Source organism: Acomys minous, assembly GCF_964271855.1.
Source record: "Acomys minous genome assembly, chromosome: 1".
Lineage (NCBI taxonomy): Eukaryota > Metazoa > Chordata > Mammalia > Rodentia > Muridae > Acomys > Acomys minous.
The window spans coordinates 36,034,198-36,061,244 of NC_140483.1; the positions used below are offsets into that span (position 1 = coordinate 36,034,198).

Below are 27,047 nucleotides of genomic sequence, written 5' to 3' on the forward strand. Positions count from 1 at the left end.
AAGATAATAGCTTCTAATCTCTGGTTTATATTCTATAATTATTCAGTGATGTTTTCACTCACTACTAGTAGTTGAGTGTTAGTGAGAAGGGAGATAGTTCCTCTGGGCCTTTTAGTTTGAGAATTATTTAACTTTCCTGCTTGAGTAGTTTCTACTACTAACCAACGTGTTTTAAAAAATGGTGTGGCAGAATTCAGGAACAAATAACACTTGATTTGGCTTGTTTAATGGAAAATGAAAGCATGGAAATCAGTCTGTGTAAAATCCTGAAAAGCAGAACTAAGGAAATACAGAGAAAGTGCATGTCGAATGAGAAGATGGTGGAGAACACCAGCTTTGAGGGAAGGTAGAAGGGAGGATCAAGGATGGGAAGCTAGTGAAGTTGAAACTGAGGGGGAAAAAGAAGAAGGTGACGTAATTACAGTACTGCAAAGAGGGTGGAGACTTAGCTCAGTGAGCCGGTGCTTGCCTGGCATGCAAAGCTCTTGGTCCAACCCTGTACTGCAAAAACAGGAGTGTAGGAAATAAGTAACTGTAGCGAAGACCAGCAGGTATTTAAATTGTTATAAAAGGTCGTGAATTGTGACCTTGACCAAAAATAATTTTCAATACCATGATATAAGAACTTGTTTTTGCTGATTTTAAGACATTTGTATTTAATGGCAAATACACCCAGGAACACATTTTGATTTATACTTTATTTCAACATGGTTTTCAAATACTTATTTACCTTTTGTATATTTGCATTCACATAAAAGAGCACATAATGATCCAAATGCAAGTCAGAATAACAAAAAACACACTGTACTATTTTATACAATTAAGAACAAGACAAAACCAAGGATGCCTTACTCAGTTTTAGCATAATTGAGAAAGTAACTTCAAAAGATTCATGATGCAGGCACTGTGCCTTTTAAAAATAAACACTTTGCTCTTTACAAATTTTACTTTCTTATGGTCCTTAAATATCTTTTTACTTTTGTATATAAAATATCATTAGCATTTCTAAGTCATTTGTTTTTCAAATAAAGTCACTGTTAAATTTTAAATAACCTAGACACTGACTGAGTTACAATCTGTGACACATACCACATACATACAAGATAAAGTAGCCAGTGCAGTGCTCTGTAAGGAGTACAGTGCAGTATGGCTGTACAGAAAAGACAGAATCGTAATGATCCTTGTAGAGAAAGATGCAGAAGACTGGGTGGGCCCTGCTTTATCAGTGATGGTAAACATGTCGCATGAGTCTACAAAAAGTGGAAAAGGCATCTTTAGGCGATGATCTGATTGGCCCATGTATTATATGTACTATAGGAATTTCAAGAAATACGAAGTACTTTTTTTTTGCCAGTTTCTGATCATAAATGCTGTCTGTCTTCATTTTGTTTTGTTTTTTAATCTCTGAATAGGGAAATATAAATTTCTAATCTCTCAAGGGCCTAAGAAAGACAGACACAGGTATCTAGCATTCTGAGTATAAATATAAAGTCAGCAGTTCTCCAGCATCAGGTTTTGTGAGCCTCAGGATCACTCAGTGAGAATTCAGCAGCACATAGATGCGTTCAGAACCCAGATTTGACTATTATCTCTAGTTCATGGTACATTTAGAATAATACTATATATATGGCTGTGCCTTAAATTCTATTTCTTTCATGAGAAGTTAAATTACTAACCCTGAATAAGCTTGTGCTACAAACTGGTAGTCTAGAAAGACAGAGAGATTTGTGTGTGCGTTTGGCTTGTTTGTACAATAGATGTTTTAATTTGGGACAGTTCCAATCTGTCTGTCAGTAAGAGACTAGAGGTAATGTTGTGAACGTATAATAAAAGCTGTAGCTAACAAAATGCTCAGTGCTGAACCTTACAGTACAGGACACATTTCCAGAATCTACCTGAGCATTTGCAAGATAATTCAGAACAGTAACAGAAAAGAAAAGCCATGCCAAATAAACAGTGTCTCCAGTGATCTGAAAATTACCCCACCTTACACTGGGAAGGCAGTGAACCCTCTGATTCCAAATACTGTGCTTCTATTGAAGTGACTTACATGTTTCAGGCATTTGCGCTCTTGCTTATATCTCAGTGTTTTATATTGTTTTTGATTTTTCATGGTTTTTGATAATTTCAAGAACTTAGAAAGAAACAGTTTACTTACAGGTCCCAGGTCCTTTCATGAGGTGTTTCCCTCACTCTTGTTACCAAACAGTAACCACGTAAAAACTCTTAATACCATTGGAAGAGATTATAAAAATGTATGTATCTTATCTTTAATTTGATCTTAAAACCCTGAATTTTAGTTGATGGGTAGACAGAATGCAGCCTGTTCATAAACGCTGACCACTCCTCATATATTCTCACATAAAACTTGTGAAACATCACTTCAAAGAGAAAAACGTCTTCTAATTTTTATGGGAAATGCATCTTTACAGTTATCAAATTTCAGCTTTTGGAAATGTACACTAAATTTGTAAAACTATTTTTGTTAATGTTTCATGTTATATATTTGGATATAAAAATCCCAAAAATGCCCTCAATAGAAGAATGGATAAAGAAACTGTGGTACATACACACTATGGAATACTACTCAGCTATTAAAAACAAGGAATTCCCGAAATTTGTAGACAAATGGATTGAGCTAGAAATGATCATAATGAGTGAGTTAACCCAGAAGCAGAAAGACTCAAATGGTATATACTCACTTATATCTGCACACTAGCCCAAGGGGCATGTCCCACTTAAGTCTTCACTTACCAGGAAACTGGGACAGAGGGGAGGACATCCTATTGGGACTCTAGATGAGAGAAGCATGGGAGAATGGCAAAGTAGAAGGATCCATAGGGTCCTAGAAACCTACAAGTAGAACATTATGATAGGCAGATTTGGGCCCAGGGGTCCCGCTCAAACTAAGGCACCAGCCAAGGACAATACAGGCGGTAAACTTTAAACCCCTACCCAGATCTAGCCAATGGTCAGAACATTCTCCACAGTTGAGTGGAGAGTAGGGTGTATGACTTTCACACGAACTCTGGTGCCTCATATTTGACCATGTCCCCTGGAGGGGGAGGCCTGGTGGCACTCAGAGGAAGGATAGCAGGTTACCAAGAAGAGACTTGATACCCTATGAGCATATACAGGGGGAGGAGGTCCCCCTCAGGAACAGTCATAGGGGTGGGGAATAAGGGGAAAATGGGAGGGAGGGAAGAATGGGAGGATACAAGGGATGGAATAACCACTGAGATGTAACAAGAATAAATTAATAAAAAAATATTTTTTAATCCCAAAAATGTTATTTTAAGAGTGTGCTTCTATTTTTTTTTTTAAAGGAGAGATACAGATGTAATAAAGAAATGCTCATGTCTAGTCATTACCTAATTCTCAGCTGACTTATAACCTTATATACTGGAACTTCAGTTAATTTATAACTGCCACATTTACAAAGAAACTTATGGTTAAAAGCAAACTGGTTTGTGTTTTGAACAGTGTTCATTTATTTAGTTCATGTATGATATTTGGGAAAGGTTGTCAAACTAAGGAAAACTATTATAACTTTATCCAGTTAAACTTAAATTTTATATGATATTCCTGTTAGACGCTTAAGTACAAGTTGGTCACTAAAAGTGTCTGGATGTAAAGTGAAAATTTGCATTTCAATTTTACATTAAAATCTGCCCAAAATTGTTTTGGGAAAGATTATTCATACTGTCAGCTTTAACATTGTATTGGGTTTTCTCTTTTTTCCCATTAAGTAATCTATATTTAAGACTTTGGTAGAGTCAGTTTCTAGTGTGAGGTTAATTTAGTGGCCATGATAGTTGTGTCAGCTATTCGGGTGTGTTTTGAAAAGTTTATTTAAAGATAAGACAATGTGTCACTCTTCCTGATTACAGAAAACATGAAGTTGTGTAGGAAGTTGAGTTTGTAGTCACAAAAACTATTTTAGAAACCCAGTTGCTGGTCTTTAAAACACAATACACGTGCATCTACTAGATTATAACACTCTTCATAGTTGTGAGTTCCAGGCAGAACTATGAGACTACCGTTAACTTCCCCAGAAGTCCTTGGCTGTGCTGACTCAAGGAGGTTCCTTAGATAAGAAAAGAAAACCTGGAAAGTGGGTAATGTTTGAATACGTGTAACTACCGAGATTCAGAGATTAAAATTACTCTACCAATTAGAACTCAGCCTCTTTGCCTTTGATTGCAACCTTAATTTGTACTTGAAAACAACAGGGGGAGACTTTACAGGGAACTTAGATTTGTATGACTTGACCCCAACTCTAGAGGTCTCAACCCTAAGAGATCATGATTTTATATTAGTAATGTACTCTTCAAGTCATCTGAACTGCAGTAAGAGTTACTTGTCTGGCTTTTGGTGCAGGTATCTATTTGTCAGACTTGACGTACATTGACTCGGCATACCCGTCCACTGGCAGCATTCTAGAAAATGAGCAAAGATCAAATTTGATGAATAACATTCTTCGAATAATTTCTGATTTACAGCAGTCCTGTGAATATGGTGAGTTAAAAGAATGTCTGTTAGAGTTAATTTCAGTTTGGGTGCCACTTGGCCTTAGCTACTTTCTTAGGTTTCTAGTTACTATGTACTTTACTTGAATAATGGTTTATTATCTTTTGCCTAGATATTCCCATGTTGCCTCATGTCCAAAAATATCTAAACTCCGTTCAGTATATAGAGGAACTGCAGAAGTTTGTGGAAGATGATAATTACAAGTATGTCCATTGTTAAATTCGCGTATTTTTGTCTAGTTCTCCACTTTGAGCCTTAACCCTTTTGTCTGGTATTTAAACTTCTAAGTATGGAGTCTACACTAAGTACCTAGCCAGTGATCCATTGACGGTGGTAAGGGTGACTGCATGTGTCTTGTTAATCACGTGATGTCGTATTGAACCAGTATACAAATGCTTCAGCTTTTTCTTAGTGTAGCTTTTGAGTCAGCGAATATTCAGTGGTTAAAGGTACTTGAGGGCTCTCCTGGCAGTGGGCTTAGGTCTAGGACCCATGTAGTGCAAGGTCAGAATGAGCTCGCACAAGTTATCCTCCCCTCAAAAAATAAATAATGTTTAAAATATATTTTAGCATTTTTAAGCTATAGCGACAGACACTTAATTCAACATTAAGGATTTTTTTTTTCTTTTCCTAAGGAAATTTTTATTTCGGTAAGCAGAAAAAAATTATGCCTATTACAAATATAAAAATTATTCTGCCTTAAATGGTTAATTTTAGACTCATCTTTGAAAGTGTTTTCATGGCTTAAGAGACTATTAAGCCTCCTTCCTATCCCTGAGTTGTTATGGTACCACTGTAGCACCATATTTAATCTGTACCATACTGTTAGTAAAGATCCTCAAGCTGGTAACCCTTTCTGGTTCTCAGCCACCTCAGTTCACCTCACAACTGCTGGGGTAGAGAGGATGGTGCCTCTTGTTTTTCTTTTGGTTTCAGTTGTTGTTGCTGTTGTTGTTGTTTACAGTTGTTGCTGTTGTTCTTTTTCTGTTGTGTTCTTCCTATGTGTATTGTTTCATCTTACAGAGATTCTAGAAATAAATTACATATTAAATAATACATGAGTACATTTATGGATTTGATTGTCATTCAGTTAAGTGTGTGTTGATACAAATCTCAATAATTTCTGCTTCAGATTGGTTTGTGTGAGACAGGATCTCAAACTATAGCCTAGGCTGGCCTAGACTTCACTATGTAGCCCAGGCTGGCTACCATGTCCAGCATAAATAAAATCACCCTTTAGTAATTTAGTAAGTGTCTTTAGTTGTGATGAATTATGTCTCCCCTTTGTTGGGTAACTGAAGTGTGTGTGTGTGTGTGTGTGTGTGTGTGTGTGTGTGTGTGTGTGTGTGTGTTTTAAAATACAGCATTTTGATGGGATTTTTTTCCTCATCAAGTATTTTCTAGAAATAATCATAAAACTCGCTTATGAGAGAGATTTAAAGATTTATTTTTATTCTTGTGTCTGGGTGTTTTGTCTACATATATGTTTGTGTATCGCATGTGTGCCTGGTGCCTGTGCAGGCCATCCCCTGGAAGTGGAGTTACGAGTGCTCCTGAGCTACCCTGTGGTACTGAGAATTGAACCTGGGTACTCAGGAGTATCCAGTACCCCTCATCACTAAGCCATCTCTCCAGCTCTCTGGTGGGTTTTGGGCGGTATTCTGGGAGGGTTGTTTGTTTTCTTGTTGGGGGATAAGGAAACATGACTTTAATATTTTGTTTAATGTTTCTCATGTTTTGCTCTTTTGAAATTTAGGCTCTCGTTAAAAATAGAACCAGGGGCAAGTACACCACGCTCAGCTGCTTCCAGGGAAGACCTAGCAGGTTAGTCCATAGCTGTTGGATGGTGCACAGTTGCCTGGTGCGGCTGTTTTCCACAGCGGGCTTCACTGTCTAGCAGTAAGACCAGGAAACCTGGTCTCATAGGAAAGAACTCTACTTCAGAGTAAATCAAGGCTCAGCATGTCTTACACTGCCTACAGAAATTATTTGGGGTATTAAAATATATCTGTGCTGTCTATATTTTCTGTTTTGTTTTTTAATTACAAAATTGTTGGTTGGTTGTCAGTAATGTTTAAATAAATGTTTTCTAATCAAGGAAAACATATGACATAAATAGTAGGCTTACATTAGGCAATGAAGACATATGATCAAAGCAAAAAATTAATTTGAATAATTATAGAATTCAATTTAGTGACTTAGGCTTTCTTGATATTTACTTCAGTGCTGAACCACATACTAAAAACACAAACTCCATACTCCCTTTTTATCAACATGGATTTACAACTGGCTTATAATGTATATAAGTCACATCGAAACCCTAAAATCTAAGATGATACTCGTTGAAAAATAATTGACAAATACCTTTTAAAATCACCAACATAAAAGTGTCCTAGTACATATTGTAAAAGTGTGAAGGCCTGGTTTGTCCGGTGGAGGTGAGCTGCGTGGGCATAATTAGACAAATGCGAGCCTCTAGAGGAAGAGACTCCGGCCTACACCTCTCACCTGAGCTGCTCATTCCTTCTTACCATCCTTTGTTTCTTTTTTTTTTTTTTTAATTTTAATTTTAATTTATGTACATGTGTTGGTGTAGGAGTGTCAGATCTTGGAGTTACAGACAGTTGTGAGCTGCCATGTGGGTGCTAGGAATTGAACCAGGGTCCTTTGGAAGAGCAGGCAGTGCTCTTAACCACTGAGCCATCTCTCCAGCCCCTGTCCTTGAGACAGGATTTTGCTGTAAGCTAGTGCTAGCTCTAACCATCCTCCTACCTCAGCCTCCTTATTCTGGGATTGTGGTGCACACTATTGTGCACAACTCCCTGTTGCCCTGGCTGGCCTGGAATTCACAGAAGGCCGCCTGCCACTGTCTGCCGAGTGCTGGGGTTAAGGTGTGGGCCCAGCAGCTTTTTACTCAAGAGGTATTTGGCAAAGCTGTACACTGTTAGGTGCTTTTTATTCCCATAAATCAGTTCCTGTGTCCGGCAGTGAGGAGAATTTCTAACTTGAGCACTATGTATAAAAAAGCAGGGTATCAAATTGAAGTCACTGAGTCTGGGACTCAGAAGACCTAGGCATTTAGTCTAGATTGTGTCTGAATTAGGAACCCAAACCTGTCTTTTTCTCCTATGTACGCTAGGGAAGTACTTAGACTGCCTTTGTGTAATGTACATTAGAGAGATAAAAGTTAATAGATTTTTTATGGTTGGAGATTTATACGTATTTATTCAAGTCAATTAAATAGGACTAACAGTATCTAAACCTTAGAGCACAGTTTTATATCAGAGAGGTTTTGCTTTCTAAGAGCCCTTAGAAACCGTGTGACATTTTCCTCTGTCCTCTCCCTTTGAACTTTTAGGTCCTGACGTAGGCGCCTCGCCACAGTGTGGGAGGAAGAGCAGCGCAGCTGAGGGAGCCTTACTGCCACAGACGCCCCCCTCCCCTCGGAACCTCATCCCACATGGACACAGGAAGTGCCACAGCTTGGGTTACAAGTCAGCAGCAGCTTTAATGTTTCTTTTAGTTTTTTTAACTTGTTCATAGATGGATTTATTTTCTGTTTACTCTGTTAGTAAAGCATGTTTCTGTTTATTTAATTAGTTAAATAGAAATTAGGTGCTTGTGTGATGCTTTTGTTAATAGCATCAGTCTTCAGATTCAGTAAAAAACTATTTTGTTTGCCTAAAGGGATTTGTTTTTTCTTTTAGTGGAATTGAGTTTCTCAGCAGTGCCCATACTTGAGGGCCACAAATGAGGAGTTCAGAGAGCCATAGTCAATAAGTAGGGATAGCGTATGCTAAAGGCTCCCTCTTAAAACTATCCTTGTTATCAAGAGCAAATATAAATAATTAATAAATTAATTCAGCTCTAGAGAACTATTCTTTTTATTCCTAAACACAAAAAAAAGAAACCCAGTTCTTACCTAGTGGCATTAGTTTTGCGCTGTTAATCCTCGGGAACGGATGCATGCCCAGTAGGCATTGTTCTAGTCCAAAACAAGCTCTGAAAACAATTTTGATTATCTTCTATATCCTGAACTAGAAGCACAGGAAGTTATAACAAATGTTTCTCTTTGTTTCTAGTTTCATTCATAAGATGAACACAGCAGAGTTTAAGAGTGCAACCTTCCCAAATGCCGGGCCACGTCACCTGCTGGACGACAGCGTCATGGAGCCGCATGCACCATCACGAGGCCAAGCTGAGAGCTCCACGCTTTCCAGTGGAATATCCATAGGTGAGAGAGGCTCACGCCCCACCCCACCCCACACCTGCTGCTGCAAAATAAGAGTTTGAACAAAGAAAAACAAATAAACCTCAGCTGCAAAAATATTCATTAATCCTAGCACAGTGGTTCTCAAACCTCCTAACATTGCAGCCCTTCAATATAGGTGCTTATGTTGTGGTGACCCAGCTATAAAATTATTTTTGTCATTACATCATGTAGTTTTGCTACTGTTATGAATCTGAACATGGATATCTGATATGCAACCCCTGTGGAAGGGTCGTTTGATACCCCCAAGGGGTTTAGACCCACAGGTTGAGAAGCACTGCCCTAGCATAAATTTTTTTAAATGGTTTAAAATAAAGCACAATTAAATATAGTTGTTAATAATTTTTAAAGTGCTAATAGTTTTGACTCCAATTGAGAAGGCATTTGAAGATTTTGAGAATAGACCGTGGTTTCTTTAATTGTTAGGCTAACTGCATGCAGTTAGGATGTGAAAAGGAAGGACTAAGCAGCTGGATAGCTGGTGGTGAGCTTACCACACAGGTGTGACCGCTAGCATTGATTGAAGGGTGGCTGAATTTGGCAAGTCGTGTATTGTATCTTAGGCTTGTTTGGTCCTTAATACGGATGTCAGGTCATTGAATGTATAAGTCTGTCAGGTCTGCAGCTATATGAAAATTACCGCACTTGTAATAATTCAATCATAAGACTTTAGGTCACCCAGGTATGGTATAAATAAGAACATTCTCACATACAGACATTTATAGAAATTATTTTTAATAGAAGCTGGACTAACAAAGGAAACTAAGAAGGGGAAAAACCAGATGTGCTATTACAGAAGCCCACTGTCTTGAAAAGGGAAGTTGGGTGTGTGTGTGTGTACACGTGTGTACACGTGTGTACAAGTACGTACATACATCACATGTGTGGAGGCCAGAGGTTGTCATAGGATGTCCTCCTCTAGCACTCTTTATTTTTGAGATAGAATCTTTTACTGAACTTGAACATACTGCCAACAAGCCCTCAGCATTCCCCCTCCTCCTTTCCTCCCAGTGCTGGGACTGCAGGCATGTGCTGCTGTGTAACATGAGTCCTGGGGACACTGCAGGCATGTGCTGCTGTGTAACATGAGTCCTGGGGACTCTGCAGGCATGTGCTGCTGTGTAACATGAGTCCTGGGGACTCTGCAGGCATGTGCTGCTGTGTGACATGAGTCCTGGGGACTCTGCAGGCATGTGCTGCTGTGTAACATGAGTCCTGGGGACTCTGCAGGCATGTGCTGCTGTGCTAACATGAGTCCTGGGGACTCTGCAGGCATGTGCTGCTGTGCTAACATGAGTCCTGGGGACTCTGCAGGCATGTGCTGCTGTGCTAACATGAGTCCTGGGGACTCTGCAGGCATGTGCTGCTGTGTAACATGAGTCCTGGGGACTCTGCAGGCATGTGCTGCTGTGTAACATGAGTCCTGGGGACTCTGCAGGCATGTGCTGCTGTGTGACATGAGTCCTGGGGACTCTGCAGGCATGTGCTGCTGTGCTAACATGAGTCCTGGGGACTCTGCAGGCATGTGCTGCTGTGCTAACATGAGTCCTGGGGACTCTGCAGGCATGTGCTGCTGTGCTAACATGAGTCCTGGGGACACTGCAGGCATGTGCTGCTGTGTAACATGAGTCCTGGGGACACTGCAGGCATGTGCTGCTGTGTAACATGAGTCCTGGGGACACTGCAGGCATGTGCTGCTGTGTGACATGAGTCCTGAGGATCCAAATTCAGGTCTCTATGCTTGTACAAGTACTTTACCCACTGGGCCATTTCCCCAGCACAGAAGAGGGAAGTCTACGTCTATCAGTATCTAGGGCTATACAGAATTAAGATACTCTGTAATAAGTTTCCACGATGCCTGAGATAAGGTTTCAGGCTGTGATTGATCGCCTGCCCTCTTGCTCTTTGAGCCTGCAGCAAGGGAACACATCATGTGAAAACATGGCAACAAAGCAAAGCCATTCACCTTGAGATGGAAACTGAAAAGAGTAGACTGAGGTCCCTCCCACAGGCCTCTCTAGAACCGTCCCCTCAGTGGCCTTCCAGGCCCCACCCTTCCCCAATAGCACAAAGCCTGGGGACAATGGATTTAAAACATGGACTCTACAGGATATTGAAATTTCCACAAAAGTAATCCCAGCACTTTAGAGGCCAAGGCAGGAGGAGCTTGATTTGCAGGATAGTCTAAGCTACTCAAGACTCTTATCTTGGGCAGGAGGGGGCGGGGGTGCACAGTAACAGATGAAAATGAAATTTTGACCAAGGATTTGTAGAGATAAGATTCATATGCCGTCAGTGGTCTTAACCTCTGAGCCATCTCTCCAGTCCCCTCTAGTTTTTCTTATTATTGATTTCTAATGTTATTCCACTGTGGTCTGACACAAGACCCGGAATTACTTTTTTTTTTTTTTTTTTTTTTTTTTTTTTTTTTTTGGTATTTGTTGAGGTTTCATTTGTATCCTTTATGATTGATTTTAGAGAAGGTTCTGTGTGCTGCTTAATTGGTTTTACTTCTTTAAGATTTTTATAAACTGTGTATGTGTGTGTGCATGTGTACATGCCTTGCACATGTATGTGCCTTTGTGAGTGCATGGCCAGCAGAATCCAGAAGACGAATGCAGAAGTCTTCTGCAATTAGAGTTACAAGTGGTTGTGATCTGTTTGTTATAAATGCTAAAAGCCAAACCTGAGTCCTGAAAGAGCAGTACAGTCTTAATCTTAACTCCTGAGCCATCCTTTTTATGGCTTTCTATGTTTTTACTTTAATTATATGTAGGTATGTGTGTCAGTTTATGAGTGTATACACATGAGTACAAGTGCCCCAGGAAGCCAGAGGCTGGAGCTGGCGTTACAGGTGTGTGTGAGCTGCCCAACATGGTTTCAGGGAACAGGACTCAGGCCCTCTGCAAGAGAGTATAAGCCCTTTACTGCTGAGCCATCCCTCCAGCCCCCATTTTTACTCCGTAAACGATGTTTTATTATTGATTATTATTTCTTTTTATAATTAAAAACTTTCTCCATAGTGTGCTCAGTTGTCGTGGTTTTATAAAAGGTCTCTTACTCTCACGTTGCTCAGGGCTAAGCTGTATCAATAACACCTCGGTATCAGTAGACAGAGATGCATTATGTGAGCAACTGATCCAGCAGCCTGAGGAGTCCTAAGCACAGACTTGTCCCTGAGCCCTCCAGCACCACCCTTGTCTGCACTGCTGCTCTCCTCTTACGGAAATGCTGCTAATTAAATGACAGAAGACAGATTGCCACCCAAAATACCTCTTTATTAATGTTCAAAATAGTCCATGTGCAGCCTCAACCTTGACCTAAAGAAAAGAAGAGCCTGTTTTCAGTTAAAAGTTTGTTGTGCCTATGGAATCTAGTGTGCTGCTTAAGGAAAAGCATTTTGTACACGTGCTTGGCTCTTCCCTCTGTATGTATTAAAATTATGCTTTAGTTTAGCAGTAGTTTTTACTTTTGTTCTGAGTGTGTCTTATCAGAAATGTAGATGAAATGTTTGTTAATCTCCATAAAGTCAGGATTTATTGACCAACACATTCTAAGGTACTGCAGTTTCATGGTGGCAATTTGCCAGATACTGCCCCTTTGCTTGATGAATTTAGCCAAGGCAAACACAGGTTAATTGATATTAGCTTTACATCAGCTATTACATACCACACAGATGGGTTGCAGAATGGATACAAAGGGTCAAGGAAGGAAGGCGTCTCAGCTGGGGAGCAGGATGGGGGTGAGGTGGCAGACCCGCAGGAGGGCTGTGCTGAGGGGCTACCACTGCTGTTACAGGACCATCGCTGAGCAATAGCATTGAGTCCAAGGACAAAGGACAGAGGGCAAGACCAAGTCCAGATGAACATATGAGCAGATAGATGGACAGATGGCAAACAGGATGGATAGACCAGCTCTTTACCAGGAAGCTGCATCTCCAGCCCTTGTATTTTGTTGTTGTTACTGTTTGTTTTTGTTTTTAAACAGAATCAATTATTATTTGACCTAAGCTGTCTTTGAACTTAAAATCCTACTGTCTCCACCTTCTAAGTACTAAGATTATTAGCATTATTAGCCTTTTAGTAACATGTGCCACCAGATAATTTATTTTTAAAGTATAAAGTTATAACTGTAAAAATAACTGATATAACAATAGAACACCATTTGATTTTAGGGAGTAGTGATGGTTCTGAGCTAAGTGAGGAGACCTCGTGGCCAGCTTTTGAAAGGTAAGAGGAGAATTCACTGAAATTGCCCTGAACTTACTTGGTCGGTCTTAAGGAATATTTGAATTTGAAGAGGCATTGGTTACGTATCACTAAGTGACTGCTTTTTTTACTGGTCAGAAGAAATGACAAGTAGATATTTAAGTCTGGGATTGTACATGAGAATGGATATTGATGATCTTTATATATGTTTATCTAGTGTTTTTGTATGTGTTTATGAATTTTGAAGTTGTAAAATTGATTTTTAATAATAATGAATTTTAATAAAAATTCTAAAATAACTATAATTAACTTCTATATTCCAAAATAAGATAATTGCCTTGGTCTGGGTAATTTAATCATAAGACATTTATTTAGCTCTATTGCTTTCTTAAGGACAGACTGACAGGTAATTTAAATTTGTACGTAAAGATTGTCAGTGCATGTGTAATGTTTGGCACTGACATGCTATACAGCCATGCTCCCACCTCCTTCTAATCTATAAACTCCGCCATCTATGGAGACAATGTGCTCATCAAACAGAGTATTGCCCTGAGACTCATGAGAAGTTATTCAAACAGGTATTTGCTAAATGCCCATTTGAAGTCTTTTGTCATTGTTTCAGTGTCCTTGGGTTCAAGACATTTGACTTGACAGAAATAATTGTTCCATTTTTACATGTAAACCAAGATCTGAGCCTGTAAGCAGTGAGTGTAGTGGGGATCTGGGGGAACTGGTGTTTGTTTTGCACAGCTAGGGATGGGACCCAGGACCTTCTGCTGAGCCCTCAGATCATTATTTAGATTAAATATTTGCATTATATGAAAACTCCATGTCAGTCATTTTTAATCAGGAACATTTGAAATTATATTTGAATTGTCTTAATTTCAAACTGCTGATTGAAAACTTCCTCTAGTATGTTATTAAGATTTCTCTTAAACACTCTGTATTCTTTGATCTTTTATATGCTTGAGTGTTCCCAAGCTGTGTTTTTTTCTGGTGGGGAATTTCTAACACCCTATTTTTATGTATTCTCTTGTAAAGTTTGCTTTCATTCTCTCGCTTTCTTTTTTAAAGATTTACTTTCATTTTGCATGTATATGTATTTTTGCCTGCATATAAATCTGTACCATATTCATGCCTGGTACCCACAGAGGTCAAAAGAGGGTGTCAGATCCCCTGTAGATGGAATTATGCAGACGGTTGTAAGTCACCATGTGGATGCTGGGAATTGAACCCAGGCCCTGGGCAATAGCAGCCAGTGCTCTTAAGGCTGAGCCACCTCTCAGCTCCAACTTTCATTCTTTTGAGTTTACCTGAAATGGAGAAAACATAAAAGTTGCAATTGGCTTGTTCTCTGAATTTGTAAAAAGTGTCTTTCCCTCTCAAAAAGGCAAATAATATCAGTCTTGATTTAGGCGTATATTGTAATTTTTAGGTTAACAGTACTGGGTAGCAGTTATTTCTTAGGTTGCTCAAACTGTCAATGCATAAGCCAGTGTAGTGTTGCACTGATGCGTTCTCATCCCTTCAGGTCGCCTGTGAAGGCAGTTTATAGTGTATTCACCTTCATAGCTCAAAATACTGTGTGACACAAGAAAAACACTACATACATTTGCAGCTAGCCTGTCTATGCCTGTGCCAAGTTTAAAACAGTGGCTGTTCAAACACTTTGGGAACAGCTAAATAAATGCAGCCCAGAAAGACTTAGACTTGAAATAGTACTGGTACACACAAACACACACACCAAGCACACGCCATCAAGCTTGGGGTTTTAAGCGTATACAGAGCCTTGATACCCTCAGTCTCTGAATCGTTCTCTGAGTTTTAACCACTATTTTCTCATGTTGTTTCCTAGATACATCAAATATGTTGCTAATATAGTGGGTTTTTTTCTTTAAGTGTCATGAATCACATTCTTTTGACTTTCCAAACTCTCCCAAGCAAAGAAATACCATTGTTTCTGGATGTATGTCCTGTATAAAGTAGGACGTGATTTGGGATGAACACTGGTTCATACCATTCTTATCATTTATTGGCTTTGTCAGTTGATAAGAAATAAGAAAAACGCCTATATTTACTCCTCAGTTTGTCTCTTTAGTCACCTTTGAGGTATGATAAGAGATTTTCCTCATTCATTTTAAGTTTATAAGCCACATTGCTTTTAGGTGTCTTCATAGGGACATACTTGATAAAATGAATTATTTATATAAGTCCATATATCATATTTAAACTGGAATCCAAGAAGAGCATAGGGGCTTTGGAACATTTTCAGGTTTCCATATTATTTGGCCATAAATAGTTCTTTAATTTTTTGATAGATGTGTGAAAATGAGTGCATGTATAATTGTAGAGTGTAACATGTACTTTATACCTGTAAGTGTTTCTACAGTCAACAGAAAAGATATTAAATGTATTGCATGTTTTAAAAAAGAATTATATCTTGCCCTTTTAAGGATTACTATAGAAAGCTAGATTGCTTAGGAAACTAGGAACTATTCTAGGTATTGACGATGATCCTATGAATAAAAATATGTGTAATATGTACAATTTATAATGGAATCCAACAGGAACAGATTATACCATTCTCTCGGCCCGGTGACAAGAGTGCCACGAAATGGCTATCGAAGCCACACGAAGGCCAGCAGGTACAATCCCCCTGCATCAGGGGCCATAGACCTCCCTTCTGGTGGTGGTGGCTGGCTCATATGGGTGTTGTCTGACATTTTTTTTTCTCTTCTTTCTCAGCTAATTGGTTTTAAAACTAAACAAATTACCCATGAAAACTTTTCTTCCCACGATTTAATACAGTTTAAATTTGAACTATTCTTTCTAAGTCACAGGGCTAATTATTAAAATTTGCATCTTTATGTCACATTTTTAAATACTGCAGCGTTACTAGTCCTTTAATGACACTTTCTCATGCTGCTAATTATGGCTGAGCTGTGTAAAAATCATTTTATTTCTCTTTAAATTGCAATCAAGGCATTTCTTTAATAGTAAGTTTATATTCAAATTGTCCTTTCCAAGTAAGCTTTTGTTCTTCAGATAAACCATAGAGCCTGATAGAGAAGTCTATTTCATTAAATAATTTTTATTTAGTTCTCTACTTAGCTGGGCCTCTCCACACTAATCTAACTGTGGGAGCACGTAAAGATGGTACATACATGGCAGGAGGGCGATGGGGTGACACTGGTAACAGGAAATCACCTCAGAACAGCACAGTAACTCTTGAGAAGCAAGCCCTGTCAGCTTATGGTGTCTCATCTTGTGTGTCCCCTCCTTAAAAACAGCTAGAGCACAGAATTTCTAGGTTGTCACTTTGAAGACACCTAAATAACCATAAATAAAATTGAACTTTGTCATTTTTTGCTGTTTTAAGAGTTCTTCGTCTCATAACACATCACCAGAGATTGGCGTTGAAATCATTCTGTTTTAAATATAGGCTCTTAAATCAACTGAGGAAAGACATTAAAATGATGACTAAAGTATCTGAAAAAGGAATGCTGGGGGGTGGGGGTCTTTGTTTTAGGGCTGTGAGGCCACAGTCAACCCCTGAGCATTGCTAGCTTCCGAATGGCACTCAACTCACTGCAGAAAGCCACTTTGTAAAGGCACGTTACTGACGCTGTTACTTTTACTTACATTCTTTAAAACAAAGCGTGAGTTTCTGGGGTTATTTTTTCTGGGGATTTGTTGTTGTTGTTTTGGTTTTGGTTTGTTTATTTGTTTGTTTTAGCTTGTTATTTCCACTTTTCTGTTTTCTATACGTAAATACTTCTAACAAAACCCTTGTATTTCTTGCCAACAGAGTTTCTAATGGGTTGCCACCATGATATAGTCTGGCATGTTAAGAAGAAAAAAATTGCCTTAAATTTTTTAACTAATCTTGGTTAAAGCGATTTCCTGCTTTTTTTCTAAATTGTATTCGTAGAAATATGTAATGGAGTGTGTTTTAAACATCTGATGACTTTAATAACTTACTAATTAACCTTTATGACAGCTTATAAATCTCAAATCAATCTTTAAAATCCTTACTGTCTTACCAGATCTCAATACTAAGTGTCAAAGTTTTAAACTTAAAAATAATTGGATTTCAGCCGGGCACTGGTGGCTCACACCTTTAATCCCAGCACATGGGAGGCAGAGGCAGGCGGATCTCTGAGTTCAAGGCCAGCCTGGTCCACAAAGCGAGTCCAGGTCAGCCAGAACTGTTACAGAGAGAAACCCTGTCTTGAAAAAATAAAAACAATTTTTGAAAAGCAATAACTGGATTTCATTTACGGACCCTCTCAATGACCTCTGCAGTCACACACTTAGCTACTCTCTGCTTCGTCCCATTGTTACAGCTCTGCAGAGTCAGAAGACTTGGCAGTGCACTTGTACCCAGGAGCTGTTACTATTCAAGGAGTTCTCAGGAGGAAAACTCTGCTAAAGGAAGGCAAAAAACCCACAGTAAGACTCATTTTATTCTAATAGAGGTGTGAAGATAACGCCAATGCCTTAAGAAGTGCTAAGAGCTGAGAAAGCAGCAGGTAGATAGTAGACTTGAGTCACGTAAACTGTACAGGCTCCTCACTGTGTCTCTCTTTATTTATCCTGGGCAAAGAGAACGTTATTCTTAATCAAGAGGGTGAGCACACAGAGACAGGAAGTGCACTTGGGTTTTGTTGTGGCGTACTCACCAGAGAGTCCAACTGCTCAGACATGGGTGTAAGCCAATATAAAGTCTTTATTAGCTGGCCGGTAACTACTACTGCCCCAGACGTATGCTGCTGCCCCCAGCCTGGGTTCTGTGCTGGGGTTCTGAACTCAGGGCCTCAGGCATGCACTTTACTGGCTCCCCAACAGTTACAGGATTCTTGATGAGAGGAGGAATCACTTGAATGACCACTAAGGTGTTTTCCCTGAGAGAGATGGCGGTGTTGCAAGTGCTGTAACCTGCCTCTGAACGCAGAGCTATGAGAGCTGAAGTGAATAATAGGATGTGGTCACTGAGAAGGGAAGGCAGAGCCTAGCAGTAATTCCTTGTGTGTTTATCCTCCCCAGGTAGCATCTTGGACAAAGTATTGGGCAGCCTTGTGTGGAACACAGCTTTTTTACTATGCTGCCAAGTCTCTGAAGGCGACAGAAAGAAAGCATGTAAGTATTCCTCCTCAAACTGCTTGGCTTTGTTTCATAACCTCTTCCTGGTTGTAAATACCCATGGTAGGACACAGACCACTCTTCTCACCCGGCAGCTCTCATGCTTACTCCTAGTATGCATATTGTAGTGGGGAGTGTGTTTTAAGTGGACGTTCCTAGGAATGCCTGGGAATCACATCTGTGTTTTCGAGATTTTTTGAACACTTGTGTTTTCATTGCAAGTGTGAAAATGGCAAATTACAAATAACCATCATGGTATCAGACACTGAGTTTGGGTCAAAACATGGCCTAAAACCTTTGCCTTGTAGCCTTAGTTTTAGTATGTAAAATGTAAAAATGAAAACGATATCTAAAACTCTAACCTATATTTGGGCATAGTGGCACACACCTTTAACCCTAGCACTCAAAGGCAGAGGAATTAGGATCTCTGTGAGTTCGAGACAGCACTAGTGAGTTCCAGGACAGCCGGGATGCATAGAGAGGGCCTGTCTCAGAAAGAACAAAGAAAACTCTTTCTAGACTAACAGCAGTCTCCCCAACAGTGAAGATCACGGGTGGGCAGTGGCCCTGCTGTCTGCTTTCTTACCTTCTCCCAACAGTGAAGAGACACAGGTGGGCAGTGGTCCTGCTGTCTGCTTTCTTACCTTCCCCCAACAGTGAAGAGACACAAGTGGGCAGTGGTCCTGCTGTCTGCTTTCTTGCCTTCTTTATTCCTTTGAAAGCCTCTTAATGCTTTTTCCTCCACATAGTCTTTAATTATGGAACGGTTACTTTTTAGTTAGCACACAAAGTATTAGATTTTATTATGGCATTTCAAACATAGTTTTTGTTTTGTTGATCTTCCTTCCCCACTGCCCCAGCCTATTCTGCATTCTTTCTCCAGAGGCCTCTTTTCCACTTTATGTCACATGTTCCATCCCCCCTTCCCAACAACTCTCTTCTGGTCCCCTTTCTGTTTACATGGCCTACACCCGCACCCACATATTAGACATATATAAACATTGAAGCTACGATCTGCACATGAGTGTGGGTTACCTCCTTTAATATTTTTCAGATGCATCTATACCCTATAGTTTTCATTTTGTTTTTCTTTGTGACTGAATAAAATTTTGTTGTATATACAGCCACATTTTTACTATTAATGTCATCTGTTGATGGACATCTAGGTTGATTTTATGTGCTTGGTATTGTGGATACAGCAACAATGAGTAAGGAAGTGCAAGTATCTGGTGTGGTAAAGCATACATGAGCATGTGCCTGGAAATGAATAGCCTCCACTCTTATTTCTATTATGGCTACACTCTCACCAGAAATAACTAAGGCTTTCTCCTTCCCCACATTTTCACCAGCATTTGTCATCTTGATGATCTAGACAAGAGTGAGATGGAATTTCAATATTGTTTTTAAATTTGCATTGCCCTAGTACAGAAGTTCTCAACGTGTGGGTCGCAACCCCCTTTGGAGTCAAACCACCCTTTGACGGGGTTGCCTGAGACCATGGGAAAACACAGATTTTTACATGGTGTTGGGGAGAAAGCTGTGAGCTCTGGGATCTCCAGGCAGCAGGAAGAGAAACACTGGGCCTGGCTTGGGCATCTGAGACCTCAAAGCTCTCCCCCCCCTACCCACCCACACACACACCCCTCCCACCCCCGGTGACACTTTCTCCAGCAAGGCCACACCTCCTAATAGTGCCAGTTCCTATTAGCCTATGGGGCCATTTTCATTCAAACTACCAGTGGAAGGAAACAGTTATTGATCAGTTAAAACCACAAATCACTGTATAAATATACCCAATTGGCGTGAAACTGTCAGTAACGGCACAGAAAGCTCTGTTAGCAAGCGTAGGAAGGAGTGACTGCAGACGACGGTGGGTTCAGCATGTTGAGGGATGCGGCTCTGTTTATATCTCTTCCCTCTTCGCTGTGGGCTTACACTGCTGCCAGTGCAGCAGAGCTTAGGAAGAGAGCGTGAGAAAATGTGCTGTTTATTTTGAAGTAAGTTAGAACTGTCAGGTGTGCCATCCTGTGATCTTCTCCATGTCAACTGTATCACCTCCACGTTTCTTTACTTTTTATTTTTATACCATTAGCATCACTGTTGTACTCCACTCATTCCTTTCCCGTTACTTTTAGCTGTGAGAGACAGTAAGCAACCTGCTAAAGCCCTCCTCCCCTGGGGTAAGAAGTAGTGTATTCCTGCCGGGGCCTGGGGGCCATTCTCAGTCTGGCAGTGGCAGCAGCATATTTGCTTTTTTATATAAAAGTTAGTTTTGCTTTTTAACTGCGCTTAAGGGGGTGGGGGTTCCATATCCCTTTTTTTTTTTTTTTTTTTTTAAGAGACAGGGTTTCACTATGTAGCCTTGGCTGGCCTGGAACTCTTTATGTAAACCAGGCTGGGATTAAAGGTGTGCACACCACATCCAGCTGCATGTGCATTCCTTTTTCTTTCTTTTTCTTTTTTGTTTTTGTTTTTTGAGACAGGGTTTCTCTGTGTATCCTTTATTTTACTAAACCCACTTTGTAGACCAGGCTGGCCTCGGACTCACAGAGTTCCACCTGCCTCTGCCTCCCAAGTGCTGGGACTACAGATGTGCCCCACTGCACGCAGCTTTGCATGTACATTCCTAAGAGCAAGTTCTTCTGCTTTATACTGTTAAAAGGCATTGTTCACGCCTAGAATAGCTTGTATTTTGTGAGTTTATTATAATTAATTGATTCTGTTGGTGAGTATTTCGGCTCATTTCTTCCCTATTTCTAACATTTGTGTTACAGGTATTTTTGTGTACAGATTCTCTATAGTATATGTTGAGGAGTGTAAATTCTAAGCTTTACCAAAAAAGAAAAATTAAGTTTCCTGGTCACCAGGAATAATGAGGGCTCCCTTTTGGTCTTGGCTGTGCCAGTGAATAAAACATAACCATTATTTTGTACTGTTGGTTACTTGTGAGCCTCACCCTTTTTCTGTTTTTTCTTCTGCAAATGCCTATGTGGACCTATTGCTTATTCTTTTTAAGGAACGCCTTGGAGACATGGATTGTTCTTTATGTGAATTAGTGTTTTGCCTGCATGTATGTTTTTGTGTGGGTGTCAGCTGTTGCCCTGGAACAGGACTTACAGTTGTGAGCCATCACATGGGTGCTAGGAATTGAGCCTGGGTCATTTGGAAGAGCAGTCGGTGGGTGCTCCTAACTGCTGAGCCATCTCTCTAGCCCCTGTTGCTTATTCTTATTCTAATTAATAGAAGTTCTTCATTTAGCGGAGCCACACTCCACTAGTAATTACACGGTGGACGTAGTATTCAGTTTGACCTTCCCTGTGTACTGTGACATCTGGCAGCTTTTTCACATACTGCTATGTTTGAGTTGCTAGTATTTAAACAATTTTATTTTTGTTACTGAGATAAACCTTATTTTCTGCTCTTTAGAGCACCCATTTCAGAACAGAAAAGAATAGTTAACTGTAAAAGTACCCAGCATTCTAAGAAGTACCTCCCATTTTTTAAATCTTTCTTGGTTCTGTGAAATACAAATAAGCATTGCCTGATAGCCTCGCTAGCGATGAGGTTTCAGGCTGAAGGAACACAGGTGTTGGGATGCAGCTGTGTCCCCAGGTGGGCGCTCTGTGACTAGAACAGACAGCAGATCCACAAGCATGGCCTTCAGAAGTGGAGAGCTGGGATGAAAGTTGACGCTGTGGATGACTGGACTGTGGGAGGCTACCTAAAGAAGGCGTGCCAAGCTGACCTGAGCCAGCACTAAGTCACACATCTTATCTCCTAAGGACACATTGAAAATGCACTCCTGACACTTTCCTTTGACTGAAACCTGGCTGTGAAAGCCACTGGTTACCTGTTTTCTCTGCTTCCCTTTCATGTCAGTTCAAATCAACGTCAAATAAGAACGTGTCTGTGGTGGGGTGGATGGTGATGATGGCTGACGACCCAGAGCATCCAGACCTCTTTCTGCTGACTGACTCTGAGAAAGGTGGGTTGTTAGACAGACCAGGGTCGGTGGTCCTGCAGTCACTAACTCCTGATCCTGATCCTGGTTCTGCTGTGTTATCAGCAGGGAAACGTTTGAGGAACTGTGTCTGCGGGGTATACCTCTATTCCATACTGTGTTTCAAGCCTAAAGTAAAGCTAAAGTAGTCCAGACCCAGGAATCTGTATACCGTAACTCTGAACAGAGGCTCGCTGTATGTGATGCAGAACACGTCACCATCTGTGTCCAGAGTAACAGTCATCCTCAAGTTCTGAAGATGACTGTTACCCTACATAACTTTCGTTGTTACTTTAATTGCTTGCTTGGCTCAGATCCCTTCCTAAAGTAAAATACCTTATGTAATAGTCTATGGAAACATTCATTAGAATTGACCACTGCAGTTGGGGAAGGGGGTGAGAAAAATTAAGAGTGTGGGCTTGTTGGAGTTAGGCTTCCTGGCCTGCTGCACCTTCACACGCTCGGTGGCTGTCATAGGGCCATACAAGTGACAATGGCTGCACTTCCTTCAGAACAAGGACCAGCTGCTGTTGACAGCCACCACATAGGAACCCACGTGCAAACCCTTGCACATCTGCTCTGAATTATATATTCCACAGCTCTTACTGAAGTGGATTACCTTTAACCTCACAGCTGTATGTTTACTTCTCTTCAGGTGAGATTTCATATCAACAAATAGCTTTCTGTGTATTATAGTTTTAAATTAAAATTTAAATTTGTACGTTAGATACAAGAAAAAAAATCTTACCAAATTTCTCAGTGGTTATAAATGGACTTACTCTCAGCTCTCTAAATTGAAGCCCCAGTCCCTCAGAATCACATGGGCATTCATCATAAAATTGCATTTTTCAAATGTGATCACTTTTACTGAATTTTGCGAACAAATTCTTAGGTTTCCTTCCATTAGCATACTTCATAGAATTATTTCAGAGACACAAGGTTTTTATGGTCCATACTAACAGCAATATTTTACTAGTGTGACTTGTAGCCTTGCCCAGTGCAGTTATGGATTTTTTTAAATTCAGATTAAATAGTAATACCTGCCTCTAAATTCAGCAAACACCACACGATTAACATGCCTTACGAGCATTCCATGGAGACAAGACAGCTTCTGAAACTGAAAAGTTCTCCAGTGGCATCTCCAGGGAGACATGGGGTGCTGCCGGGTGTAGGCTCTAGTGAGTCCGTAGAGGATGAGAGAGAGTCCAACAAGGACCTAGATCCATGAAGGGAGGAGACAGCTGTGTTGAGAGCACCCAGCAGTACACATCAGCTCTCGATATATTCTCTACTCAGTTAAGATATGGAGCCATGTAAAACACCTTCCTCATGGACCAGTCTTGTCACACAGGACCTTCTAATTTTCTAAAAGAGAAAACACTCCTCTCTCCTTGGGCTGGAGATTTAACTCAGGGATAGAGCACTTGCTTAGCAAGTCAGGAGCCCTGGGATCAGTCCCAGGTCATATGCCTCAATAATGTTAATGTTATATAGCTAGCCATCTAGTGTAATTAGGAATGAATATTAAGTGATAGCTACATTGAATCATTACCAGGTAAAAACTTCATACTGCTTTTAGAGGAAACATGGAATCGGGGTCTGAGGCTACAGTGCCTGCCTGGTATGGGCAAAGTCACAGACTCAGCACACGGGGTGGGGGACAATATTTTGCAGACATGTCTAGAGAAGCGCACAGTTATTCTAGTGCACACCTAAGGAACCATGATCTCCTTTATTGTATACACAGTAGAAGGTGACTTTGTAAATAAGATGCTATGAGCATATCGATAAAGAGGTCCACATCAGGAAATCAGGTTTTAAATGAAAAAAAATTGTGAAACTGAGCTCTGTTGTCATATTTCATTCAGCCTTAAATGTCTGGCAGGAATGTTATGTGGTATGGTCTTTAACTTTATTGTTTTCTGCTTGCATTTGGTAATTTTAGGAAATTCATACAAGTTTCAAGCCGGCAGCAGGATGAATGCAATGCTATGGTTTAAACACTTGAGCGCGGCCTGCCAGAGTAACAAACAACAGGTGAACACTTCTCCTCCTCCTCCGAAGCTGTGACCTTTAAACTTTCACTTATGTATAGAGACAGGTTCAAGACGTGCTAGCCCAAGCTGGCCTGGAACTCACTAGTTAGCCCAGGCTGGCTGCAAACTTGATCTTCCTGCCTTAGCACCAGTGCACTACCACACCTAGCTGAATAATGTTCCTAATGGTGTTAACGTTTTGTTGTTCAGTGCAGTCAGTAAGACGTAAAGTCCATGTGTTAGAAAGATACAAAGTAAACAAGGTTGTGTAATACAGACCAGAGAGGGACTGGTAGGTAACGCAGCACATGTGCCTAAGCTTTCCCAGAGACAGTGATGCTGACGTGAGTGGTGGGAAGGAACAGTCTGTGAGAGGGCAGGGGGCGTGAAGGGCCAGTTTGGGGAACAGCCAGTGTGCAGATAAAGCTGGAGGTTTTTACAGTGTACAGAGACATGCTCAGGGTTTTAGAAGGTGGTACTTGCACAGCGCTCTGACTCTTCTGTGATAGCAACGTGAAGTAGGTTCCTGCACTTGTAGTGGGAACCATTTCTGCTTTATTGTGTATTTGTGCTTTTGCCATGGTGATCCAGTGGAAAGGCTGTCTCAAAGGAGCAGCTGTCCGCTGTGCTGGTTTCCCTGTGCCCTCTTGCAGATACCCTGAACCACTGATGGACAGAAAAGGCAGCCACGGCTGTGGAAATCACTTGAAGCTTTTCTAGTCACACATATTTGCAAGTCACAGACTTAGCATTTACGTATACCTTTGTATCCTCAGTGCCGACCAGCAGACAGGACTGAACTAAACTACTCTTTTAGAAGGCTTAGTACTGCTTTGATTTTTTTTTTTCCCCTCTTATGTCAGGTTATCACAACTCAATAAATAAGGAAATAGGCTCAAAGACATTAAATGACTTTACACAGATCAACAAGTACAAATGCTGGGCCTGAAGCGCAAATGCCATTTGCTTTTCCTTTGTAATTGTTGTTGGGGTGGACTTTCTTCTATCATAATTATTTTGATGTTGTATTAAAAAAAATTTTTTTTTGCACAGCCTTTAGCATCCTTTTTGAAGGTCTTAAAATGCAAAGTTTTGCCCATGTTTAGTTTGTGTCTGGGGCGGAATGAAACAAATAGACCTAATTTTGACTAATAAGCCTTTCAGATCATCTCCCATGCTATGGACTTTCTAAACTATATTCAGGGATATTAATTCATTGATAAGAATCTCAGGCTCCAAGATGAATCTAGACGTATATGCCGTACAGCATAAAGAAAGGCTCAGATTTTCTCTGCTGTATTATTAAGCCTTCCCAATATCATACAGATGTACAAAATGGTCTTTTTTTTAAAACAGTGTTTGGGAATTTATAAATAGAACCTGTGAAGTTTGAAAATTATTTGAAGACCCTAAATCAATTATAAATTACCTTAAAAAGCATTTGGGTGATTTAGAAATGAGACTCACTTTGTTAAAATTAAGATTTCTTTTTTTTTTAACCACTAAACCTGGGAGCTTAAACACATGAGTGTTTGAGACATAACTCAATTATGATATTGTTTAGTAGAAGTCTTCATGCAAAAGCTAGCATGTAGGGCTCCATGGGTAAGAGTGCTTGCTGCTCTTGAAGAGAGCCAAAGTTCAAGTCCCTTCGCCCATATCTAATGACCCAGCTCCAATGGGTAACAGGTTTCAGAGACCGTCTGTTGGCCTGTCAGAGCTGCTGAGCCACTTCACGGGTGAGGAGGGGACCCTGACCGCTCAGCTCTGTCAGCGCTAGGAAGCCTGTGCTAACTCTACAAACACCCCTGTAGCCCGTAGGCCCCATGGTAAGGTTCTTCCTTGACCAACATGTGCCAGCCTCTCAGTTTCAGCCCCAGCACCACAATAAAATATTCTAAAATTCAGACTTAAAAGAAATAAAATTAAGTGTGGTATAATCTCAAAAGTGAACTGTTCATATATAAGCTGTTTATTTGTCAGTCAGAAAGTGTCAGATAATTTTGCCTAATAGTAAATTTGACTCTTTAGTGTTTCTGACGTTTTTATTGAGAACTCCTTCATGTTTGCTATAAAATTCCCAGCATAGCTTTTTTAAAATACACATAAACTGATGATAATGTATAGATTTTGTTCTACAAAGGTTCGCCATACTTCTGTGATACATTTATTTATATCGGTAAGCACCCATTAGGCCCCTGTGAGACATGAAAACGCCTGTGTCCATCCTTCTGTCCAGGCACATCTACTTGAAAAAGCTTATTAAGTCAGTGATTTTCTAAAGTGAGCTAGCATGCCGGACTCACTGCTGTAAATCACCGAAGCATCTGCTGTCAAATTCTTTGTAAAGGATATTTAAACTCTGTGGTGGCTCCTGCCTGCAATCTCAGCACTTACAAGTTCAAGCCTTGCCTGGCCTGCAAAGTTGGGACCTTGTCTCAAGAAAGATATGTAGGTCAGAATGATTTGGGTTTGGCTAAATAACAAGACAAAATAAATGCTGAATTTAATTCATTAGATTTTATATAAATTATTGAACACAGCTTACTTAACAAGAAATTCTATACTTTGTATGTAATAACACAGGTTATGTGTTAAATTATAAGCTATAGGAGATCTTCATCCCAGAGTGAAGGGCGGGGGGATAAAAATCACTTTAGGACATAGTGACAGATGTATTCAATGAGTAGAAAAAAACAACTCAACAATCAGCTTAGAATAATAACAGTCAGTGTGGGCTGCTTGCATTGTTTTAATTCATTAGATTTTATATAAATTATTGAACACAGCTTACTTAACAAGAAATTCTATACTTTGTATGTAATAACACAGGTTATGTGTTAAATTATAAGCTATAGGAG

General features: G+C 40.1%; 1 protein-coding gene across 6 annotated transcripts in view; it reads left to right on the forward strand.

Moving 5' to 3' along the window:
• RALGPS2 (Ral GEF with PH domain and SH3 binding motif 2) overlaps positions 1-27,047 on the forward strand; it is a 133,960-nt gene that overhangs the window by 101,747 nt on the left and 5,166 nt on the right. For 5 of the 6 annotated variants that reach the window (XM_084772500.1, XM_084772502.1, XM_084772504.1 and 2 more), the window contains exons 9-19: positions 4,381-4,518; positions 4,643-4,733; positions 6,287-6,354; positions 7,889-8,024; positions 8,613-8,764; positions 12,975-13,029; positions 15,576-15,653; positions 17,355-17,460; positions 18,055-18,147; positions 22,030-22,135; positions 24,096-24,187. In XM_084772500.1, the coding sequence (XP_084628626.1) occupies positions 4,381-4,518; positions 4,643-4,733; positions 6,287-6,354; positions 7,889-8,024; positions 8,613-8,764; positions 12,975-13,029; positions 15,576-15,653; positions 17,355-17,460; positions 18,055-18,147; positions 22,030-22,135; positions 24,096-24,187 (1,115 nt within the window). The remainder of the gene's footprint in view (positions 1-4,380; positions 4,519-4,642; positions 4,734-6,286; positions 6,355-7,888; positions 8,025-8,612; positions 8,765-12,974; positions 13,030-15,575; positions 15,654-17,354; positions 17,461-18,054; positions 18,148-22,029; positions 22,136-24,095; positions 24,188-27,047) is intronic. The other variant, XM_084772501.1, reaches the window with a different exon arrangement.